This window comes from Platalea leucorodia, assembly GCF_965183815.1.
Source record: "Platalea leucorodia genome assembly, chromosome: 1".
NCBI lineage: Eukaryota > Metazoa > Chordata > Aves > Pelecaniformes > Threskiornithidae > Platalea > Platalea leucorodia.
This window is the reverse complement of record NC_138823.1, coordinates 152,532,344-152,550,381: the sequence shown is the minus strand read 5'-3', so window position 1 is coordinate 152,550,381 and position 18,038 is coordinate 152,532,344. Positions and strand designations below refer to the sequence as shown.

General features: G+C 37.8%; 1 protein-coding gene across 7 annotated transcripts in view; it reads left to right on the top strand.

The window, feature by feature from the left end:
* ARHGAP12 (Rho GTPase activating protein 12) overlaps nucleotides 1-18,038 on the top strand; it is a 79,366-nt gene that overhangs the window by 48,216 nt on the left and 13,112 nt on the right. For 6 of the 7 annotated variants that reach the window (XM_082305413.1, XM_082305412.1, XM_082305410.1 and 3 more), the window contains 4 exons: nucleotides 3,452-3,577; nucleotides 7,267-7,341; nucleotides 10,133-10,194; nucleotides 11,806-11,887. In XM_082305413.1, the coding sequence (XP_082161539.1) occupies nucleotides 3,452-3,577; nucleotides 7,267-7,341; nucleotides 10,133-10,194; nucleotides 11,806-11,887 (345 nt within the window). The remainder of the gene's footprint in view (nucleotides 1-3,451; nucleotides 3,578-7,266; nucleotides 7,342-10,132; nucleotides 10,195-11,805; nucleotides 11,888-18,038) is intronic. The other variant, XM_082305411.1, reaches the window with a different exon arrangement.

The window sequence follows — 18,038 nt, the reverse complement described above, 5'->3', positions numbered from 1 at the left end:
TTATACCAAGGCAAAGGAGGCTTTTAAGTAGCTGGTGAAGCCACTGAGCGCATTCAGCAATGAAAATAACCCCGTGTGACTTAAATTTACACCACTGGCATCCTTACCCTACGCCAAGGGCTGTTACAACAAGAAGCCTGTGTTACTTGGTCCATGCAGTCAGAGGATGAACAACTTGCTCGTGTCCTCCCTTCCCAATAGGAGATGCTCCTAATGAAATGGGGAGCAAACTGAGGTGATGTGCCGGAGGGTTTAATGTAATGGGACAAGTTTGAGTTTGTGGAGGACTTTGAAGGAGCAGTAGTGTGCACGTTTGGAGTTCTGTGCTATGTTATCAAAAGCTTTAGAATTAAGAATTGCATCTCCTTTGGGTGCAATGTTAAGGCACGTGGTGTCGCAGAGATCGTCCCACCAGGCAATATGTAGTCTGGAATGGGTGGGTTTTACTGGACTGTATGGTTCTTGCCTGATCTCTGTCTTCAAGATTACACCAAGGTTTAGGCATAAAAAGCTTGCTTAGTTATGTAAAAATATGATTTTGTGTGAGGGAAGGAGAGCCCAACCTAGTTGCTTATCATAGCTGATAAACAGTGGGAAATATCATTGCAAATACCTGTAGGAGAGACAACAGCTCTGCAGGTAGGATTCCTTCAGAGTGTCAGTAAGTTAATCTGACCTGAAACTGTTGTGCAAGGCTTTTTGAACTAGGAGGACTGGGGGGGGGGAGGTGGTGCTGGTGGAGCAGACCGAAGAGTAGCAGGGGTGCAGGCATCTGACCTGGTCACTGAAAGCTCTGGCTACTTCTCGCTAGCCGGTGGACTCTGCCCAATCCAGAGGATGGCTAGTTCAGCTGGATAATGCAGAGTCTGAAACAGTATCTGGATCTCACTGTGATTCTCTTCGGGCATCACAGATCAATCCATTTATTTTAAAAGTAGAGGCTTGTCTTGAGCCCAGAAATATGCAAGCTTTCTTTTTTTTATCCCTGAGCAGTGTGTTCTACTATTTGTAATGAATAAAACAAACACCTCACCAACCCCATAAATGCTTGAGCGAAAAATGTTTACTTGACACCTCTGTTGTGAGAAAAAGGGGCAAAAATGTCAAATGTTCCCTTTAAAGACTTGTTAGTTTACTAACACTATTTGTATCACCAATGCAAATTATTTAAGCTGCTAAGATACATGGCTCGGAGTTCTGAGTTGTTAGTAGTGCTTTGTTAATGAGATCCACATACTGTTGCTTTGCTTTCTTGTTAAATGTTTTGTAAAACTAGAATTTCATATTACTTTACAGGTCCTTTCTTCTTCAAGATGGGATTGTCTGTTAGCAAAGCTGACTCCTTGTGCCTGTATCCTGACTCTTTAATATAGGTTTAATTCAAGGAAAATTACTTTAAAATTAGTCTTTGACTGTTTAAACTTAAATTCTTCAAGTTACTCAAATGGAAAGTGCGTGGAGGATTTCCATAAATAATATTCACGAGTGTCACTGAAGTGTGTGTATGTATTTCTGAAATAAGTGGTTCTGTTTAATAGCAAGAAATGTATTTGAATTGCTCACTTAAATGCTTTAGAACTGCTGCAAGGAACACGGTTTGTGGCAACCTTCTGTGATTTAGACATAGTTTCATTTAAAATTGTTTAGATTTTAGTTGTAATGCAGGCAATTTTGGTGCATATTGCTTGGCTTGCTGACACAGGTTGAGTTGTAGGAGCATCTGCTGAGTGGATACTTCCAAAACAAGTAAGCTGGTATGAGATGCCTTGCAGCATGAATGATGGTTCAGCTTTGATTTAACACGGGAACAAACTGAGGGTTGTTTAATCTCACCATTGTAAGGAAGTGGTTGTCATGTGAGTGTAAATGTGCCAAACCCAATACAAAGTCAGTGCAATCTCAGAAGTGAATCTCTACAGTGACAACCAATTCATTTCTGTCTGTGCGTGAACTACCAAATTTTATTCTCAGTACTGCAAGATCCATTTACTTGGGAGTATTTTACTACTGTTGTGCATACTGAAATAATTTAATGAAACACTGAAGCTATCATTTACCTTTTAAGCATCTACTGACTTATTGGAGCATGAACTCTATTCATAGTAAGATACAAAGCTAACACAAGCATAGTGTCTGCCGTGGCAGTAATAATGCTGATTCTTTATTTGAGCAATAAATGTAACTGTGTTATGCAATTTAGCTTAAATTTAGCATTTATGTTATTTAGGCTAAACCTTGCCATGCTTTGTTGGTATGTGTAGGTATAGGTTATTCTGTCTTTGAAGACCTGTGGCTCTGAGCTTCTAGTAGGAGTCAGTAGCAAATCTGTACAATTCAGTGGGCTTGCAAAGATTATTGCTTTAGCCTTGTTAAATAAAGAGTGCACTTTCCTATGTTACTTCTTACCTAGTGGATTCTAGCCCTTTACATGACTCTGCAAATGCTGCCTTATGTTTCTTACTATGCGCAGATTTTACTCTTCTGATGCTGAATAGAAAGAATGAGATTTTTAATGACTTAAAAAACCAACCAAACAAACAAAACCGAACCATACATTGATGTTGTCTTCTCTTGTTTATCTTTTCAGTATTAAACTTTATTTGAAATATTTTTATAATTCTTTATAATGCTACCTCAGTGGTGTTGGTAATGATTTACAATGGCAATGCCACTAATAAGTATGCTGCAATGCTGAGATCTAATTAAATGCTGGGTCCTTCTCATGGCCTTCACGTTTTCTCAGCCTGCGCATCTTTGGATGCTCTTGAGTTTTATTAGAAAACCTGTGTTATGAGAAATCCATTCTCTCCTTGGCTATTACAGCTCTGCTGAGTCTTAATATTATTTCCTGCTAAATACTTATTTTCTGTGCTTATGTACATTCCACACCAGCAAATCCTTTTATAAGTAATTTGATGTGATTATTCTGAAAAAGCAAGTCCTCATCCCCATGTCTCATCTCCTAGGCATCCCAAACCTCTGGGTCAAAGAGGATTGTATCCAAGCAATCATAACTCGCCATCTAAATGCCTTACTGCAGGATAACAGGGTTTTCCTTTCTTACACAAGAGCTGGACAGGTGGTATAGTACTGTCAGTGCAATATGAAGAGTGAATGTTTAAATCTTGTATATATTCTGACTCCTTGGTGGTTCTCAATATGCTGGTGGGTTGCAAAACCAGCAGTAATCTGTTGCACAGGAAATCAAGCATCGATTTGCCAAGGGAAAGCGTTGTCCTGACAGGCCAGTCTTAGTTACTGCCTCAGAGAGGACTGCGGCAAGAAGGGCAGTTCTGAAGACTAAATGCAAAATAGAACCAAGGCTATTTTCACACCCTTGGGTGACATCGGGAATCTGAAAGTTTGCACTGTTAAGGTGTATGAATGGTATGTCCAGGTCTTCTTTGCATGAATTATATTCTACTTATAGTTTGATTTTTCTCTTCTTTAGTATAATGCTTCACCACAGCAGCAGAGAGATATAATAAAGAGTAGGAGTCTGGACAGGAGGCTACAAGAACCAATAGTTTTAACAAAATGGAGGCACAGCACAATTGTGTTGGACACCAACGATAAGGTAGGAGCAAGTTAAACAGCATGCTGGAATACCATTTCTGATATGTGAAATATTTAATCTAACAGAAATGAGTATGCATGAAGTTCTGAAATCTCATTTTTCTTCTGTTCTGTCGTATCATTGTATATAACATTCAGTGAAACCAAGGGCTCTTTCATAACTTTACTACTGTTACTTTGTGAGTAGTGGCTCTTTTCTTGTTATCTTTCAAGTATTTTAATAGTATTAGTTCAGGGTTTGGCCTGTACAGCCTTTTTACTTATAATTGGGAATTTCCCAATTCCGTTTAGGCTATGGAGTATAATTAGGGTTTGAATTCAAGAATTATGGATGTGAGTGAGGTTCTCCTGTAAGGTATAGTGATATTTCACACCTGAATGTTCTAATTGTAGGAAACACCAAGTAGGAGTACACTGGAAAGATTGCAGATGAATAATTGAAATATTTGTAGAATTGAAATAAAAGCTGCACTTGCTGAAGTAAAAATTATGCTTTAAGGACAGAAGTAGTGCTTTAAAGATAGAAGTAGTAGTATTATGTAGTGGATTTATCCCTTTAATGACTCTTCCGTTGATCTCTACTGTAATATCTCAAGTAAAGAGGAAAAGTTGTGTGGTTACAGCAGGGTTGTAATGTTGTTATTGGAGGACAGAGGACAGTACTGAAGGTGCTGAAACGTTTGGTGTTGATCCCCTCCAGGGCTGAGTTGGGAGTTTAGTCTGAGAAGAGCTGCGGGTCAGTAACAACGAGCTGTTTTCTGCCCGTTCCTAGGGCACGTTCTTGATAGTCTGCTTTCGGCTGTACAGTAACAGATGCTGTTCAGGCCAACACGGAGACAGAGCCTCTTCCTTGCTCTCCCTCTGCCTGTCTCTTTCTTTGGTTTGATTTTTGTTCCAGTTGTTTCTGCTTGTGCTGGGACGTTCTGCCCGTAGGTGAGGAGAGCTGATGTGAGCTGGGTGGGGAGGAACTGAAACGGCTGTTGTAGGGTGGTGACCGGCTGGTTTCTGTCGCTTCGCAGCAGTCCACCCCAAGATTCACAAAAACTGAAATACTTTGTAATGCTGAAATCTTAGCACGGGCTACTCGGAATGAGATACCAGAAACAGTATTGTAAGCTCCTTTTTCTGAAGATACAGGGAAAAATGAAATGAATGTAGATTTGGGAGCACGGGGAAAAGCCTATAAGTGGGCCTGGGTAATCGCAGATGTCAAAGACAAACTTAAATGGACAAAACACAGTAGTTGTAGTGAAAATGGATCTGCTGCCCAGACTGTTACTTGCCTCACCTGTTGTTTCTGGTACATTTTAATGGCCTTCCTTGTTGAAATGGAGTATAGGAGAGTGGATTGTCATGAGTTGACGTAGTTCCTCAGAATAGGATTTATTGGATTTGATCTTAAGCTTTTGAGCTGTCAGTTTAGAATATATCATACGTGGTGCTGAGGAGGCAGTGGACCTTGCTTGGCTGGAGACTTTGCACCCGTACGCATTAGTTTAGCACGAGCGATTCTGAGGTCCCTCTTCTGCTCCTTTCCCCTCCCGACTCCTCCTTATGCATCCTTCGGTACCAAGTGTGTTGTGGCACTGCGCGAGAGGCAGCCTAGACCGAGTCCTGGTAAATCAAAGCTGAGTGGACACTCCCAGCCTCATGTGCAGTTTACACTTCACAGGTATGAGCAATTCTGTTGGAGATAGCTTAAAGTCTTGACCTCACTTTTAAAAGAAGACTTATTTTTTGGCATAAGATTTACTTCTGTTTTGGAACGACCTTTATGTAGTACTGCACTGAAGGAAGAAGCTCTTGTAAAACATTGAATAAGGGAAGCTGTTTACTTTTCTTCAAGATGCAGTGTTCAGATACCAAGACCTTAAGCCTAGTGAAGCAGACATGCACATGTACATATGTCTAGTGTAATAACAGAAAGAAACTGTCTATATGAGCCACATTTGTAAAGTGTAAGTCAGTAGGTTAAAGGTTTAGTTTTTGTGGTTGGTTTTTTTTTTTTTTTTTTTTTAAACAGCTTCAAAACATGCAGGGAGCATGCATTTGTTGGTGTTGAGGAGACTGTATAGTTCATATAAAGCACAATGTTAATGCTTTGAGAGAATTAAAAATGTGTAGTGGAGCAATAAACTAGTGTTTTGTGGAAAGACAAATTTTGTTTAGTGCATTGATGCACCTGTTTTATTACCACTGGCAGGACACTGTTACATATACTGCTTTAAATACTTTAAATTAGTATGTGAAAAGGGAATAGTTCATGATCGCAAATACTAGATGTCTTGTTCCAGAACTGCTTAGTGTATGAAAGCTATCTGAAATTCAGAATGAAATAGAAAGAAAAACAACTGATATTTAGCTGGATAGGCATATCACCCCAAGTTGGCTTTTTAGCTGACTCCTGGGTAAGCTATTTTCTTTTTCTTATTTGTTTTTCTTGGAAAAAACAACACAACTCAATTCTATGGAAATAGGCCAGTCAAAGTGCTTGAAATGTGTCAGTGAAAGTATGGGTCACCATGGCTGGTGAGAATTTGATGATACCAAATGTACTTGTTAACTGTTTATTGACTGTGGCATGTATCTGTATATAGCCATCAACTAAAACATTTGGTAAGCAGAGGAAAAAATACCTTCCTGGGAGGGACAATGCTGATTTCCTGAATTTGAACATTTTTTTTTTCCCCCGCCCAGGACATCTGAAAACATGAAACATTTAGGCTGTTCTTAGGAATGCTAATGTTCTCTGTTATTAGGCTACTAAAAGAAGTAGTGGACCACTTCTGTAGGTCGATTTACAAGTGGATTTTAAAGCACGAGTGTGCAGAGCATTATGTGATGCTGGAAAAGCAAAGGGAATTTGGGAGAGCTGTCAAGGGAATTAAAAAAAGGCGGGGGGGAGTGTGTTAACAGTAACAGAGAACAAGTGATGTTTTTCTTCTGTTTGAAATTCTTCACCAGATTTTCAAGCAGTGTATTTGTGCAAAGCAATCATTACTTCAGAGGAAACGCGTGTGCCTTTTTTTGTTCCAGATGGGCAATTTTTCTAGTTTTCAGAGATTTAGTACTTTCTTCTTCTGATCCATGGTTAACGTCTAGTTTAAAACAAAAACCTGAATCTCTAGAAATTTTCAATGCTTGATTATAAGGAAATTAATGATCTTGACTCACAAAAATTGATAGACCTGGTATATGCTTTTCTACATGTATAACAGTTTATCATACTAATCTTACATTTACTATCGTACTAATCTTACATTTACTATCTTATATTTACTAACCACACAGAGACATAATCTATTCTTTAAAATCTTGTTATTTATTACATGGTGCTCTGTAATAAGTTAGTATTATAAATGTGCTTCATAATTTGACAGCAATGTCATACAAAAAATCTGCCCCTTAATCAGGATGAAAGTTTTACTTTAAGCTGATACAATATGTATTAATATTTTTCTAAAATGGATGTGTCCTAATTAACCCAGTTTGAATTTCTGTAGATCTTGTAAGAACACTGCTTAGTAAGCAGGTTTATAATATAACTATCTGAGAATATCATGAATGCTTAAAAAAGTACATTTTTTGTAATGTGTGTGTATAAATGGAGAGAAAATGTCTTTAGGGTGAAAAAAATTAAAAGAACTGTAAGAAAGATAATAACTTGTGTTGCCTATTTGAATTTTACAGGAATCATCAACTGCTTCTAAGGCCAGTTTTCCTGAAAATGAGTCCTCTCCTTCTTCACCAAAGCATCAAGCCACAGTCAGTATGCAAAGTGTTTAAATAGATAAGTAGATGTTGTAGCAACTGGGCTATTCATGATTAGAGAATTGAGGGTAAGCCTGCTTGTTATTGAGAAAAATAATGGGATAAAACTATTTGAAGGCTTTACATTTTAAAAGGAATACATTGTATCCAACTGTGCTTTCAGAAAAAATATGAATGTCTTTGGTTTAAATACAGCTTGGGGATAGGAGATTAAGTTAAAAATGCACTGTGGAGTAAAGTTATGTCAAATTACATAGCACTCAGTTTACTTCTTCCAACAGTTGTGTCTTCCCACCTAGCAACTTGGAAGGTAAAAGCAGAAACAAACTCCCCCTTGCCACAGAATCTCTCACTGTTAGTAGTCAGTAATAGTTTGTAGTATTTGATATCTTCATTTTTTTTTTATTTTTTTTTTTACTTGTGTTTCAGTTTCCTTGAAAAGAAGTAGAGGACCTGGCATAAATAAACTATGTCTTTTTGATTTAGTAGAATAACTACTAGGAGGAAAACTTAGCTTGTTAAACTTGTTATGAATGTTTAACAGATTTTTTTTTTTTTTGCTTAATTTTTTCTTTTAAATGTGACCATTGCTTTTTAAACAGTGGGAAATAATTAAAAAAATGACTTTTTTTGGAACTGTACTACAACAGCATTGAAATATGTGCCTTGATCAATTTTAGCAGGACTTCAGTAGGTAGCTCAGGGCATTAAAGGCACAGCTTCTCCTGTTTCATTCTTACTCTGCATGCAGCGAAATAGTTCTCTGGCTTATTCATGCTAATCCAGTCTTACAACTCTTCAAACAGTTTTCCACAATAAAATAAACATTGTTTATTAAGCAAGTATAGTTGATAGCCTTACACACAAGCAATTATTGCTGCATGCATTCTAATTTCTTTAAATATGGCTCAGACCTTGAATTATTAAAATTGTATTTTGTAGAAGAACTTACTGCTGCTTTAGATAATAGAAAAAAAAAATCTATTTTCTTTAGCTGTCCCCTGGGATTTAAAAACTGCAAAGAAAGCTGGTGAATGTTTGTGTATTTTGATCCTTAACTTGCTTTCCACTTACTTTTCCCTGATTACATTAATTTTCCCATTAGTACCCCCTAGCGTTGCTGCTAAGTAGGGCATTATGATACTTTTTCTGAATAATTCTTCTTTGGAGCGTTCCCACCGGTTCCACCATGAGTAATTTATTAAAACCATAATTTATTTGAGCAAGTGGGTGTGTGTTGCTCAGTCACTGTGAAAGATGGTGACAGGCGGTTCCACTTACTAAAGCCAAAGGTTTGTTAGAAGGCTGCAATGCACAGGACTGTTAGTGGTGGTCTGCATGGATCTCAAATAGTGATCTAAAGAATGGGCTAATAAGGGTGGGGGGAGGGAAACGACTCATTTCTTCTATTGAAAATATCAGGTTTGGAAAATAATGTATATATCGCTGGCTTGGGAAAGCATTCTAGCCCAATGGGCATACTAAATTAAGAGTAGCAGTTGCCATTGGACTGAAACAACATCTGAACCACCAGCTAAACACTATTCTCCTTGAAAACATGTCTTTTTTGTATTTTATGTGCTGTGCTTGACACATGTAGGCAAAACTTTTAAGGTTCATGAAAAACAGAACTATGTCTTTGGTAAGAGTGTTGTCACAGTATTCCAGCAAAAAATTTCTCTTTGATACTGTATTCTGCAGTTATGGTCCACTTAAATTTGAGATTTAGAGGAGAATGCTGGAGAGAATATATCTTCTATTTTTGTTGGATCTAGAATTGAGGACATTTTTGTTATGATAAAACTAATTTGGATCCTTTCCCTAGTTGATTGTTTCAACTAATAGCTTAGTTCTTAAATTAGGAACTGTTACAAGCTGTTACTGAAAAGGAATTCATTAGAAAAAATAATTTAACATTCCTCTAGCACTATTCACTGGTAGGGCAAGGCTGGGGTGACAGGAGAAAATGATAGAATTTGTTACCTCATCTTGAGAATCACAAATGGTATAAATTGATGGTTTTCCTTTTTATCCTAGAATATTTTTCAAACATTCCTTTATATTTTATTATTTTTGCACACAAACTAGAAATGTTAATTCCAGTACCTGAAACTTGCAAATACCCTTCTTGTTCAACGGTGTTCTTTTTCCACCATTCACTGACTGATCTCCAAATTTGTACAGAGGCTAACAATATAAATGATTTTCATCAGCAAGACATAACTAAGTAGTTTTAAATTCTAATGTTTTGCTTGGGGATAGGAAGAAATAAGACATCAAAGAAATGTTTCACTCATCTGTTTTTGAAATGAATACGTTAATATTTTTATGCATTTCAACCATGTTTTATTTAAAATACGCAATTATGGTAAAATAACTTGGAAGAATTTTGTCAGAGAATTTAGGCTGTTTGTTTGTCAGCCGTCGCCTTTTTAAGTAAAGGACACAAATGTGAATGTGCTATTACACAAATCATTATAAATTTACATTTAAAATTTCCACTATCTAGTACCACAGATGATTTAGTTTGGTTTGTCCAAAGAACCTAGGCCTTGAAGGAGGAAAGCTTTTTACCCTCTGAATAGTAATGGGTACTTTCCCAGAGGAATTTTGATTTTGCTGATCTCTGCATATTTAAATATACTTATGACAGTTTCTTGAAGTTAGAACATGAGCAGAGATGGCTCTTTGCCAGAAATTGATTATTTGGGGGATTGAATTCAGTGCTGTGATGGCAATAGAAGCAGACTTTTTAATATTTGTTATGTCTTACTGTATCTTACAGGGTCAAGAGAAGTATGGGTTATTGAATGTGACAAAAATTACAGAAAACGGGAAGAAAGTTCGGTAAGTCTTGGACTTCTAGAAGTACATGTGCATACGGGTTTGTGTGAGTTATCTTTTATATTAGGACAGCATACTGGGTTTTGCAATTTCTTGCTTTTTGTCTGGATTTGCCTTAGAGGTTTTCCTGTAGGACACAGCATTTCCTTATCCCAAAGTATGTGTTTCTCCCAGTGAGCTAGAGATATTGGACCTCAGAGAGCCAGAGGCTCGTGTATGCCAGGGCTCCACACAGGGCAGTGATTTCATGAAGGTGTACTGATGAGAGACAGCTTCTTAAAATGGGATTGATTGATTTATTTAAGAGAAAATCTATATAGCTTATAGCCTGTCTTGTTCCTTGGATAGAATTGGTGTAAGAGGGGCTTTCAGACTTCCACTTTATCTCCTTTAATTTCCAAGGAGCGCACATCGTGCTCCCTAACTCTTCCTTCACTCTACTTGTGAAGGGTTTGAAGCAGAATGTGTCGCCCAGCGTTGGTCTCCCTGTAGGTGAACGACCTCATTTCTAACTTCTTTCTCTGCCTCACAGGCAGGCATTTATATTATAAATCATAATGTATAATCAAGTAATGCTGTCTAACTTACATTTCTGGTGTTTCGCAAAGAGTCAGTGTTAAATACTGCATAAGTGTGGCACGTCCTCAGATTTAATTTAGGTTTACTTTTTACCGTTTTCTTTTTTTTTTTTTTTTAATTTAATCTTAGGAGTGATCCCGTGTTATATCTAGTTCAGTGTTTCCCAGACTTTTGATACATGAAGCATGCTTTTCCTGAGGATTAAATAGTCAGCACCCAGCTGATATTCCAGAGCCACCCTGCCCTAGTCCAGTGCAGCTGGGCAGCATGCCTGACCCCCAGTTTGGTTCCCAAGAGCTTGGTAGGAAAGGGTGGACAGCGGCTGATGTAAGCTGCTACTGGTACAGTATACTCCCACCATTTACGTTGCATCTATTGGAATCATTGATCTGGATTACTGGGCTGCTGTGCAGAAGGGTGCGACGTGTTACTTTGAGAGCTGTTGAATAATAATTCATGTTTGGGCAATGGGAATAGATTGTCAGGGCTTGTCAAGACTTCTTTTTTTTTTTTTTTTTTTTTAACCTCAAGAGGATGGATACTCAGGCATAAAAGCAAATAGACAGCTGGAACAACTCATTTGTTCTTTTTCTGCATTTTTAAGATGTGTAGCAAGTATTTTATTGCCAATGTAAATGAGCTTATTACATAAACATGGCACAGTTGCATCCCAGTTAGATGTGATCAATCAGTTTCACAATTATGCAGTACTTTGGCATAATCTACTAAGTACACAGTAGGCTGAGCGTTCCAGATAAGCCCCTTTGAAATTATAATTGTATGGTGTTTCTCCTGGTGAACTGCTTCCACTACTAATTAGCTGTGTTTGATTTAGACTTTGATGGTCAGGCTGGGACTGTTAACATATGTTCCCTTCTACAAATATGATAGCAATTAAGACTTACTGATGGCACTAATGACCATATATATGGTTAAGTATATTAACATGCAGGTCAGCTGGGCAACAATGATTGATGGTTTAAATATCTACTTTCAAAGTCAATTTATCTTATGTTTGTTTACAAATATTTACAGAAAGAATTGGATGTCATCGTGGGCAGTGTTACAAGGTTCATCACTGCTTTTCACTAAAACCCAAGGAAGTGGAACTGGCTGGGTAAGCTCAGGAACAACCCCCACCCTCATTTAAGTGTTAATCATGTAAAGCAAAATGAATTAAAGCCCTCTTATTTGTAGGGCTTAGATACTGATATACACGCATAATTTAGAAAAAATAAGTGTGCGTAAGTTAGCAAGACATTAGTTTAATGTAACAATTATGATGTAGAATGAGAAGAAAACCAGTTGTACTTTCTTATATTTCAGAAACGTTTTTATATTTGGTAAGTAAGAAACTGAGAGAGAGGTATTCAGGTGCCCTGTAAGCTTGAAGTTTTTGCTCCAGGCCAAATGTTTTTGTGTTCCTTACTAATGTGTTTGTCTAAACTGTTTGGTTTACTGTCTTGGATATTTTTTTCATAAACTCCAGGTAATTTTGAATGTGATACATGTAATAAAGAAAATAGTCTGACACTTAGCTTGTTGCATTGGACTATTTGAATAATGTAGCATTGTTGCCTTATCATTTAGTCTTCGCCTTGCTGGATTCCATATTTTGTTTTATATCTGCACAGTGCACGACAAGTATTTGTGTCTATGTTGATGTCTGATGAAGACCTAAAGGGAGACGTGACACTGAGGATGATTATTCAGTTTTTATATCATCTCTAGTTTAATAGCACTATAAATAAATTGGCTATGTTTATTCAGCTGCATTGCTACATTAATAGGTATAGAAATGGTTCTTTATCTATGGCTTACTTACCTACTTTTGGAGGTCTGATGTTAAACTGTGTGGATCTCCTGTAATAACTGAAGAGGTCAGATTCAGTATTTGTTATTCCAGTGTATTATCATGCAAATTCCAGCAAAATTGCATCTTACAGATATATGATATCTTGCTGTGCTTTCCTGATCTTTCTACTTGGCTCACTTTCTCCTGCTGTGCTTCTTTTTGGGTAGTGAATTGGTGTTGACAATTCTTCTCTGAAGCATTGAGTTCATTTCAGAGCTGTAAACATCTTTTTGGCCCTTCTGCTGCTGTAGAAGGGGTGGTTGGAAAAAAATGGGTGAGGACAGATAAATAACAACATTGGGGTAGAAGAGAATGGAAAGAGTCAAGTTGGGCAAGATGGTCAAGCAGAAGGAAAAGAAAAGGGAAGGAAAAAGAATAAAGATTAAAGGCATGACATAAGGTAAACTGTGCTGTCTGGTAGAAAGTGGACTGGGTGACCTAAGGTCTGCTCACACCATATATGCGGAGGGGAAGAGAATGTGATGCACATCAGAGACAAAGCACAGAAAAAGGAATAGGAGCTTGCATATATCTGAAAGTTACTGACTGACTTTCCCACCTGTAAACGTTGCAACACTAGGTAAATATAATAACCATTATTCTTCAGTGAGAAAAATATTGCCAATGAGAAAATGAACAGAACTTGTGAATTTTTTTTTTTAATATAACTTTTATAACAAAGTATGTTGAAGAAATATTGAAGAACCTTAAAAGGTAAGCTTTGAAGCAGGAAGTACTGGGATTTGGAAGGTTTTAAAACTTGTTCCCTTACTTTCCTTCATGCCCTTCAGCCATTGTCTGTTGTTTAGTCAAGTTCAATTTCATCACCTTACTTCATAAAATGGAAGATTCCTAACCATTCTGAGATGAGCTTTGATATTTAGTCTCAGTGCACAAAGAATACCATTATTTTTACAGCACGCTAATACTGAAACTGATAACTTTTGCAATTTACTTTTATAGCTAAGGATCCAAAAAGTAGTTTAATTTTATAGGTATAAATATGCATGTTTGGAAAGTAAAACATTTTGCCTGAGTAACGAATTAAGTTCCAAAAGCTTGATTACAGCTACTAATACTCTTAATACAAATGTAGCTGTAGATCAAAAACCCCATTATTTTAACTACACGTTGATATCTTAAAACACACAGTGCTAAACGAAGATACTGTTTATGAATGTATGATACTGTTATGAATGAATGTATGCCCAGATGAATTATCCATAAAAGATAGGCATGCAATGCTGCTTATTTCTTAGGGATACTAGTATAAGTTGTATTACACCTTTCAAATACAATCATTTGATGGGGGGGAGGGGGGGGAGGCATAAATTCCTTTGATAATATAAGGTGAGGAAAAGTATCATAGTCACAATATTTCTGTGTGAGACTGTCAGGTATGTGTACTGCCAAGTATTGGGGTAAGGTCAGCAAAATAAGTATCAACAGTATGAACAGAACAAAGTGAAGCTGGAAATATTAAGGGAGAACATCTTTCAAGGGCTTTGTGTTGTATACCTGCATACATGCAGTTGGCTTTGTAAATACATAATTAAATACTCAGCACATGTTCTTTTTCCTCTCTGTGCAGGAGATTTTTTTGGAGGTGTTAAAAATTCCACTTCACCTCTCAAACTTTGATCTGTATCAGTATTTTAATAAGGTGAAGTCAAGTCTAACAGTTTGAGAATTACATTTCTTCTTCATCTTATGAGAAGAATATTTGTTTAGCATTCGTCTAGTGATTGATATAACCATATCTTTTTTCTTTGTGCATTGTTTTGTGACTTCATCACTTTTCTTCCTTTTTCTCATCAAGTCATTTTGCCAAGGGCGCTCAATTCCTGAGCTCTTGCTCTCGCTGCTTTCTTCTTGGAAAAATGCTCTCAGTCGTCGACCTGCTGTCACCTATGTAAACTCTGCCCAAGTTTCAGCTATCACTGTATGTGTTCTTGTTGCATGCCTCTTGTCACTGTAAGGCTATTTGCCGCTAACCTTGAAAGTAAATTTGAATTTTTCCAAGGTTTAAGTTTTGTCACTTCCTATAACACCTTGTGTATCCTGTTTGCTGTTTTCTGAAAGTGATCCACGGTGCAAATTAACACAAATGTATTGCAATAATCCTGTAATTGTTCTAATGGAACAAAGCAGAAAGAGTATCTGGTTCATCAGTGCCAGAATTATAATCCCAAATTTGCCTACTACTTGAACTACTAGTGTCTTGACTAATAAACAGCATGATGTGGTCAGTTTTTTAACAGATATTTTATGTCTAATTCTTTCTAATGCAGCTAATTTGGGATGCTTGTAAGGTGCCTGTGGTGCCTTTGATACAATGATGTACATGCTGTTGATTAATTCTAGCTATAATTGTAATACCCAAAAATGTAAATGTTACACATAAAAAGCTGAAAGGAAAGGAGCTCAAGGATGTTCTAGTTATATGCCACATACAGAAAGCTGATGTAAATTTGTAGGACTCATATTTTTTATATATATATAAATATATATATATATATAAAAAAACTTAAGCACCTGTGTTTAGTCATGTTTTGAAGTGTAGATGCCAAGCATAGAAATGCTGCCTATCAGAAACTGATAAAATGTTGGTAGCTAATATGGTAGCTTGTTGCTCAAGATGGATGAGCAGGAATTTAGATAATGATACTAGTTTTAGAAGAAACAAACAGGCTTGACTGGTTGTATAATTGTTTTTTAGTATCGCTTTCTCAGCACTCTTATCAGAATCAGACTAAAGCTTTCATAGAGAAAAAATCATATGCTGAAGACATTAAAAGTACTGTTTCCATAATTTGACTTCTTGAGGATTTTAAAGTGTTGGTGATGTTTAGAACTATTTTGGTATCTTGGCTTGTATTTCCTGAAGAGTGGAGAGAGAGCTTATATGTTTTGAGTTTAGTTAAGATTCGTGAGGCTTCTAGAATGACCATTTTGATGACCAGTACCTTAATTTTTTCTTTTTTTTTCCCCTGTAGAGGGGAGTAACTGTAGGCTTATTCAATTAACCTTGTGCTAAAAATGAGGCAACTGCCTTTTCTTTGTCTGTCAGATTTATTGCTATTTATGTGGAAGCCTGGAAGAGATAATTTGTACACAGTTTGGTATCCTGTAAAATGTTACTTTTTATAAGGAAATCTGGATTATTTTTTTTTTTAATATATCTTTTCACAGAAATTTAAATTTGCAGCTGTTGAAAGAAGGTCTCTCAACTTTTGGTGTGAATGAGTTGTAATAGCTATTGCCAAATTTTAGTGCTGGGGCTTCATAAAGCATAGCAAATGGTAACTGCTTAGAAAGATTCATCTGTCAGCCTCCTGTAATAGGCGCATGTCCTCAGTGTCAGGTACAGTGGTGGTAAACCAAAAGTGGGTGAACTTCTCAAACATCAAGGAAATAAATGCTCTTCAAGGTTCATCTGGGCAAACTCTTGTTTACTGTGTTATACCACTGCGTTTATAGCCAAGGATGTTACATGTACATTACTACAGTTCATCAGTATTGCACAGCTGATTATACAGGAGCTCAGATGATTGTCATGAAAACTATTTGGAATGCAAATACTCCTATCGGAGTCTGGCTTCAAAAAACTTCCATCATTTTGCTATGACGATAAAGAATATATTTTTCTGGTTTTGTTAAAGGAACTTCAGAACTCACAGCTTTACCAGCCACAAAGGAGCATCAGTCTCCTCAGCTCTATTTCTGCAGTCCATGGGCGGATGAGGAGGACTTGAAATTAAAATGTTCTATCCCACTCTAATTAGAAACAGAATTATGAGAGTGGCAGGTGTCACTTGTACATCCAAAGTCTTCCCATAAATAACACCCAGTTCTATTTCCAAAAAATGCTGGAATATATCACAATACAGACTGCGTGGCTTGTCCTGTGGAGGCTTCCAGGACTTGGAGAAAACTCCTGAAAAGACTGAAAAGGCCTTCTATTTATTGGTGTCAGCACACATCTTCAAGGCAGTCCTTAAGCTACACAGCATCTACTATGTCTGAACTAAGCACCTCCCCCTCCATTCTTTCAAAAAAAGTAGAAGTTATCTCTGCCATAGAAATATCATAAGCACACCCCATGACTACGCTTTTTTCGTAGAAAAAGCTGTCAGAAGTGACTCTAGGACAGCTTCATATCTAGGGCAGCTGGCAGTGCCATGTGTAGACCTCTCCCTCTTTCTGTCTTGTGCTGCTGTCCTTTCTATACTTCCCAGACAGCTCAAAAGAGAAATCCAGTAAGAATAAGGTGTCTGCTCAGTAAGAACTCAGTTTATCCCGACTAGCGCTGACTTGGCACTGCACTCTGTTTTGAGAAAGCAGACTTTAAGTCTAGGTGGCAGCAGATGCTAAAGGGAAAGGTTTTCTTTTTACTGCTCCCAACCAAACCTACGTGCTTGCAGTATGGTTTGATTGCCTTTAGCTAACCTTCGCGTGCAGGGCGTCTGACCAGCCCTGTACAGGACTTGTGCCTCGAAGGTTTCAAGGAGGGAAATGGCTGCTGGCATCTCATTTTCATCCACGCGGGAGCAGAAAAGAACCTTGACAGGAAAGCTCATAGGAGAGACTGAATGCTAAACTTAGAATTTCCTTGAACAACGAAGTTAACTTTGTGATGAGTATATAATACCTTGGTATATCAGAGGAGCTTTCCAGAGAGGCTGGATTGTTTGCAGGGCTTTCCTCATCCTTGGATCTCACATGGCGGTTTGGGCACTGCTTGTGCGAAGGAGTGGGGGAAGACTTTTTTCCCCTCTGAGAAATTTAGCTTCTAGTTTTTGGTTTGTTCTGTGCTTCTTTGAAATGATGAAGGGATTCAGGCCAAAAACATGGGTAGAGTGCAGAGGTGTTTGAGGTACTACTGTGATCTGTCAGGTGGGGAGTTCAGCAAGCTGCTGTATTGAAGTGTTCTCCTTTTGGTCAAAACAGCAGTGACTGTTACGTTTTTTTGTTGTTATGTCTTGATTTCATCTGTAACAGGTCATCTCCTCTGCTTCTCAGCATCATCTGGGTGGTGTTCTTAAGGAATCCCCTCTGATCCTGCGGAGGACTTTGGCACTAGCCTCCTGCTCTCTCCAGTGCCAAATTCTATAAATTGATCCCCCCCCAATATGCAGCAAGATTGTTGTAGGCGGTCCGGAAGCGTGTGGCTGGGGCACTTCGGTTGTGTGTGAAGCAGTTATGTGAATCTCTCTTAAACAGGCAGCTGCTGCATAGCTGCCTACAACTGCAAGAGCCATAACGGCCCAGAGGTTGTTCCCGGTCCTGTGGACCCCACTGCTGAGCTGGGCCTCTCTCAAAAGCTCTGCTATAATTAATAAGAAATGTTCTTGGGTGAGGTATGTGAGAATTAAGTTAGAAAGCTGAAGGTTCCCCTGTCCCCCACCACGTG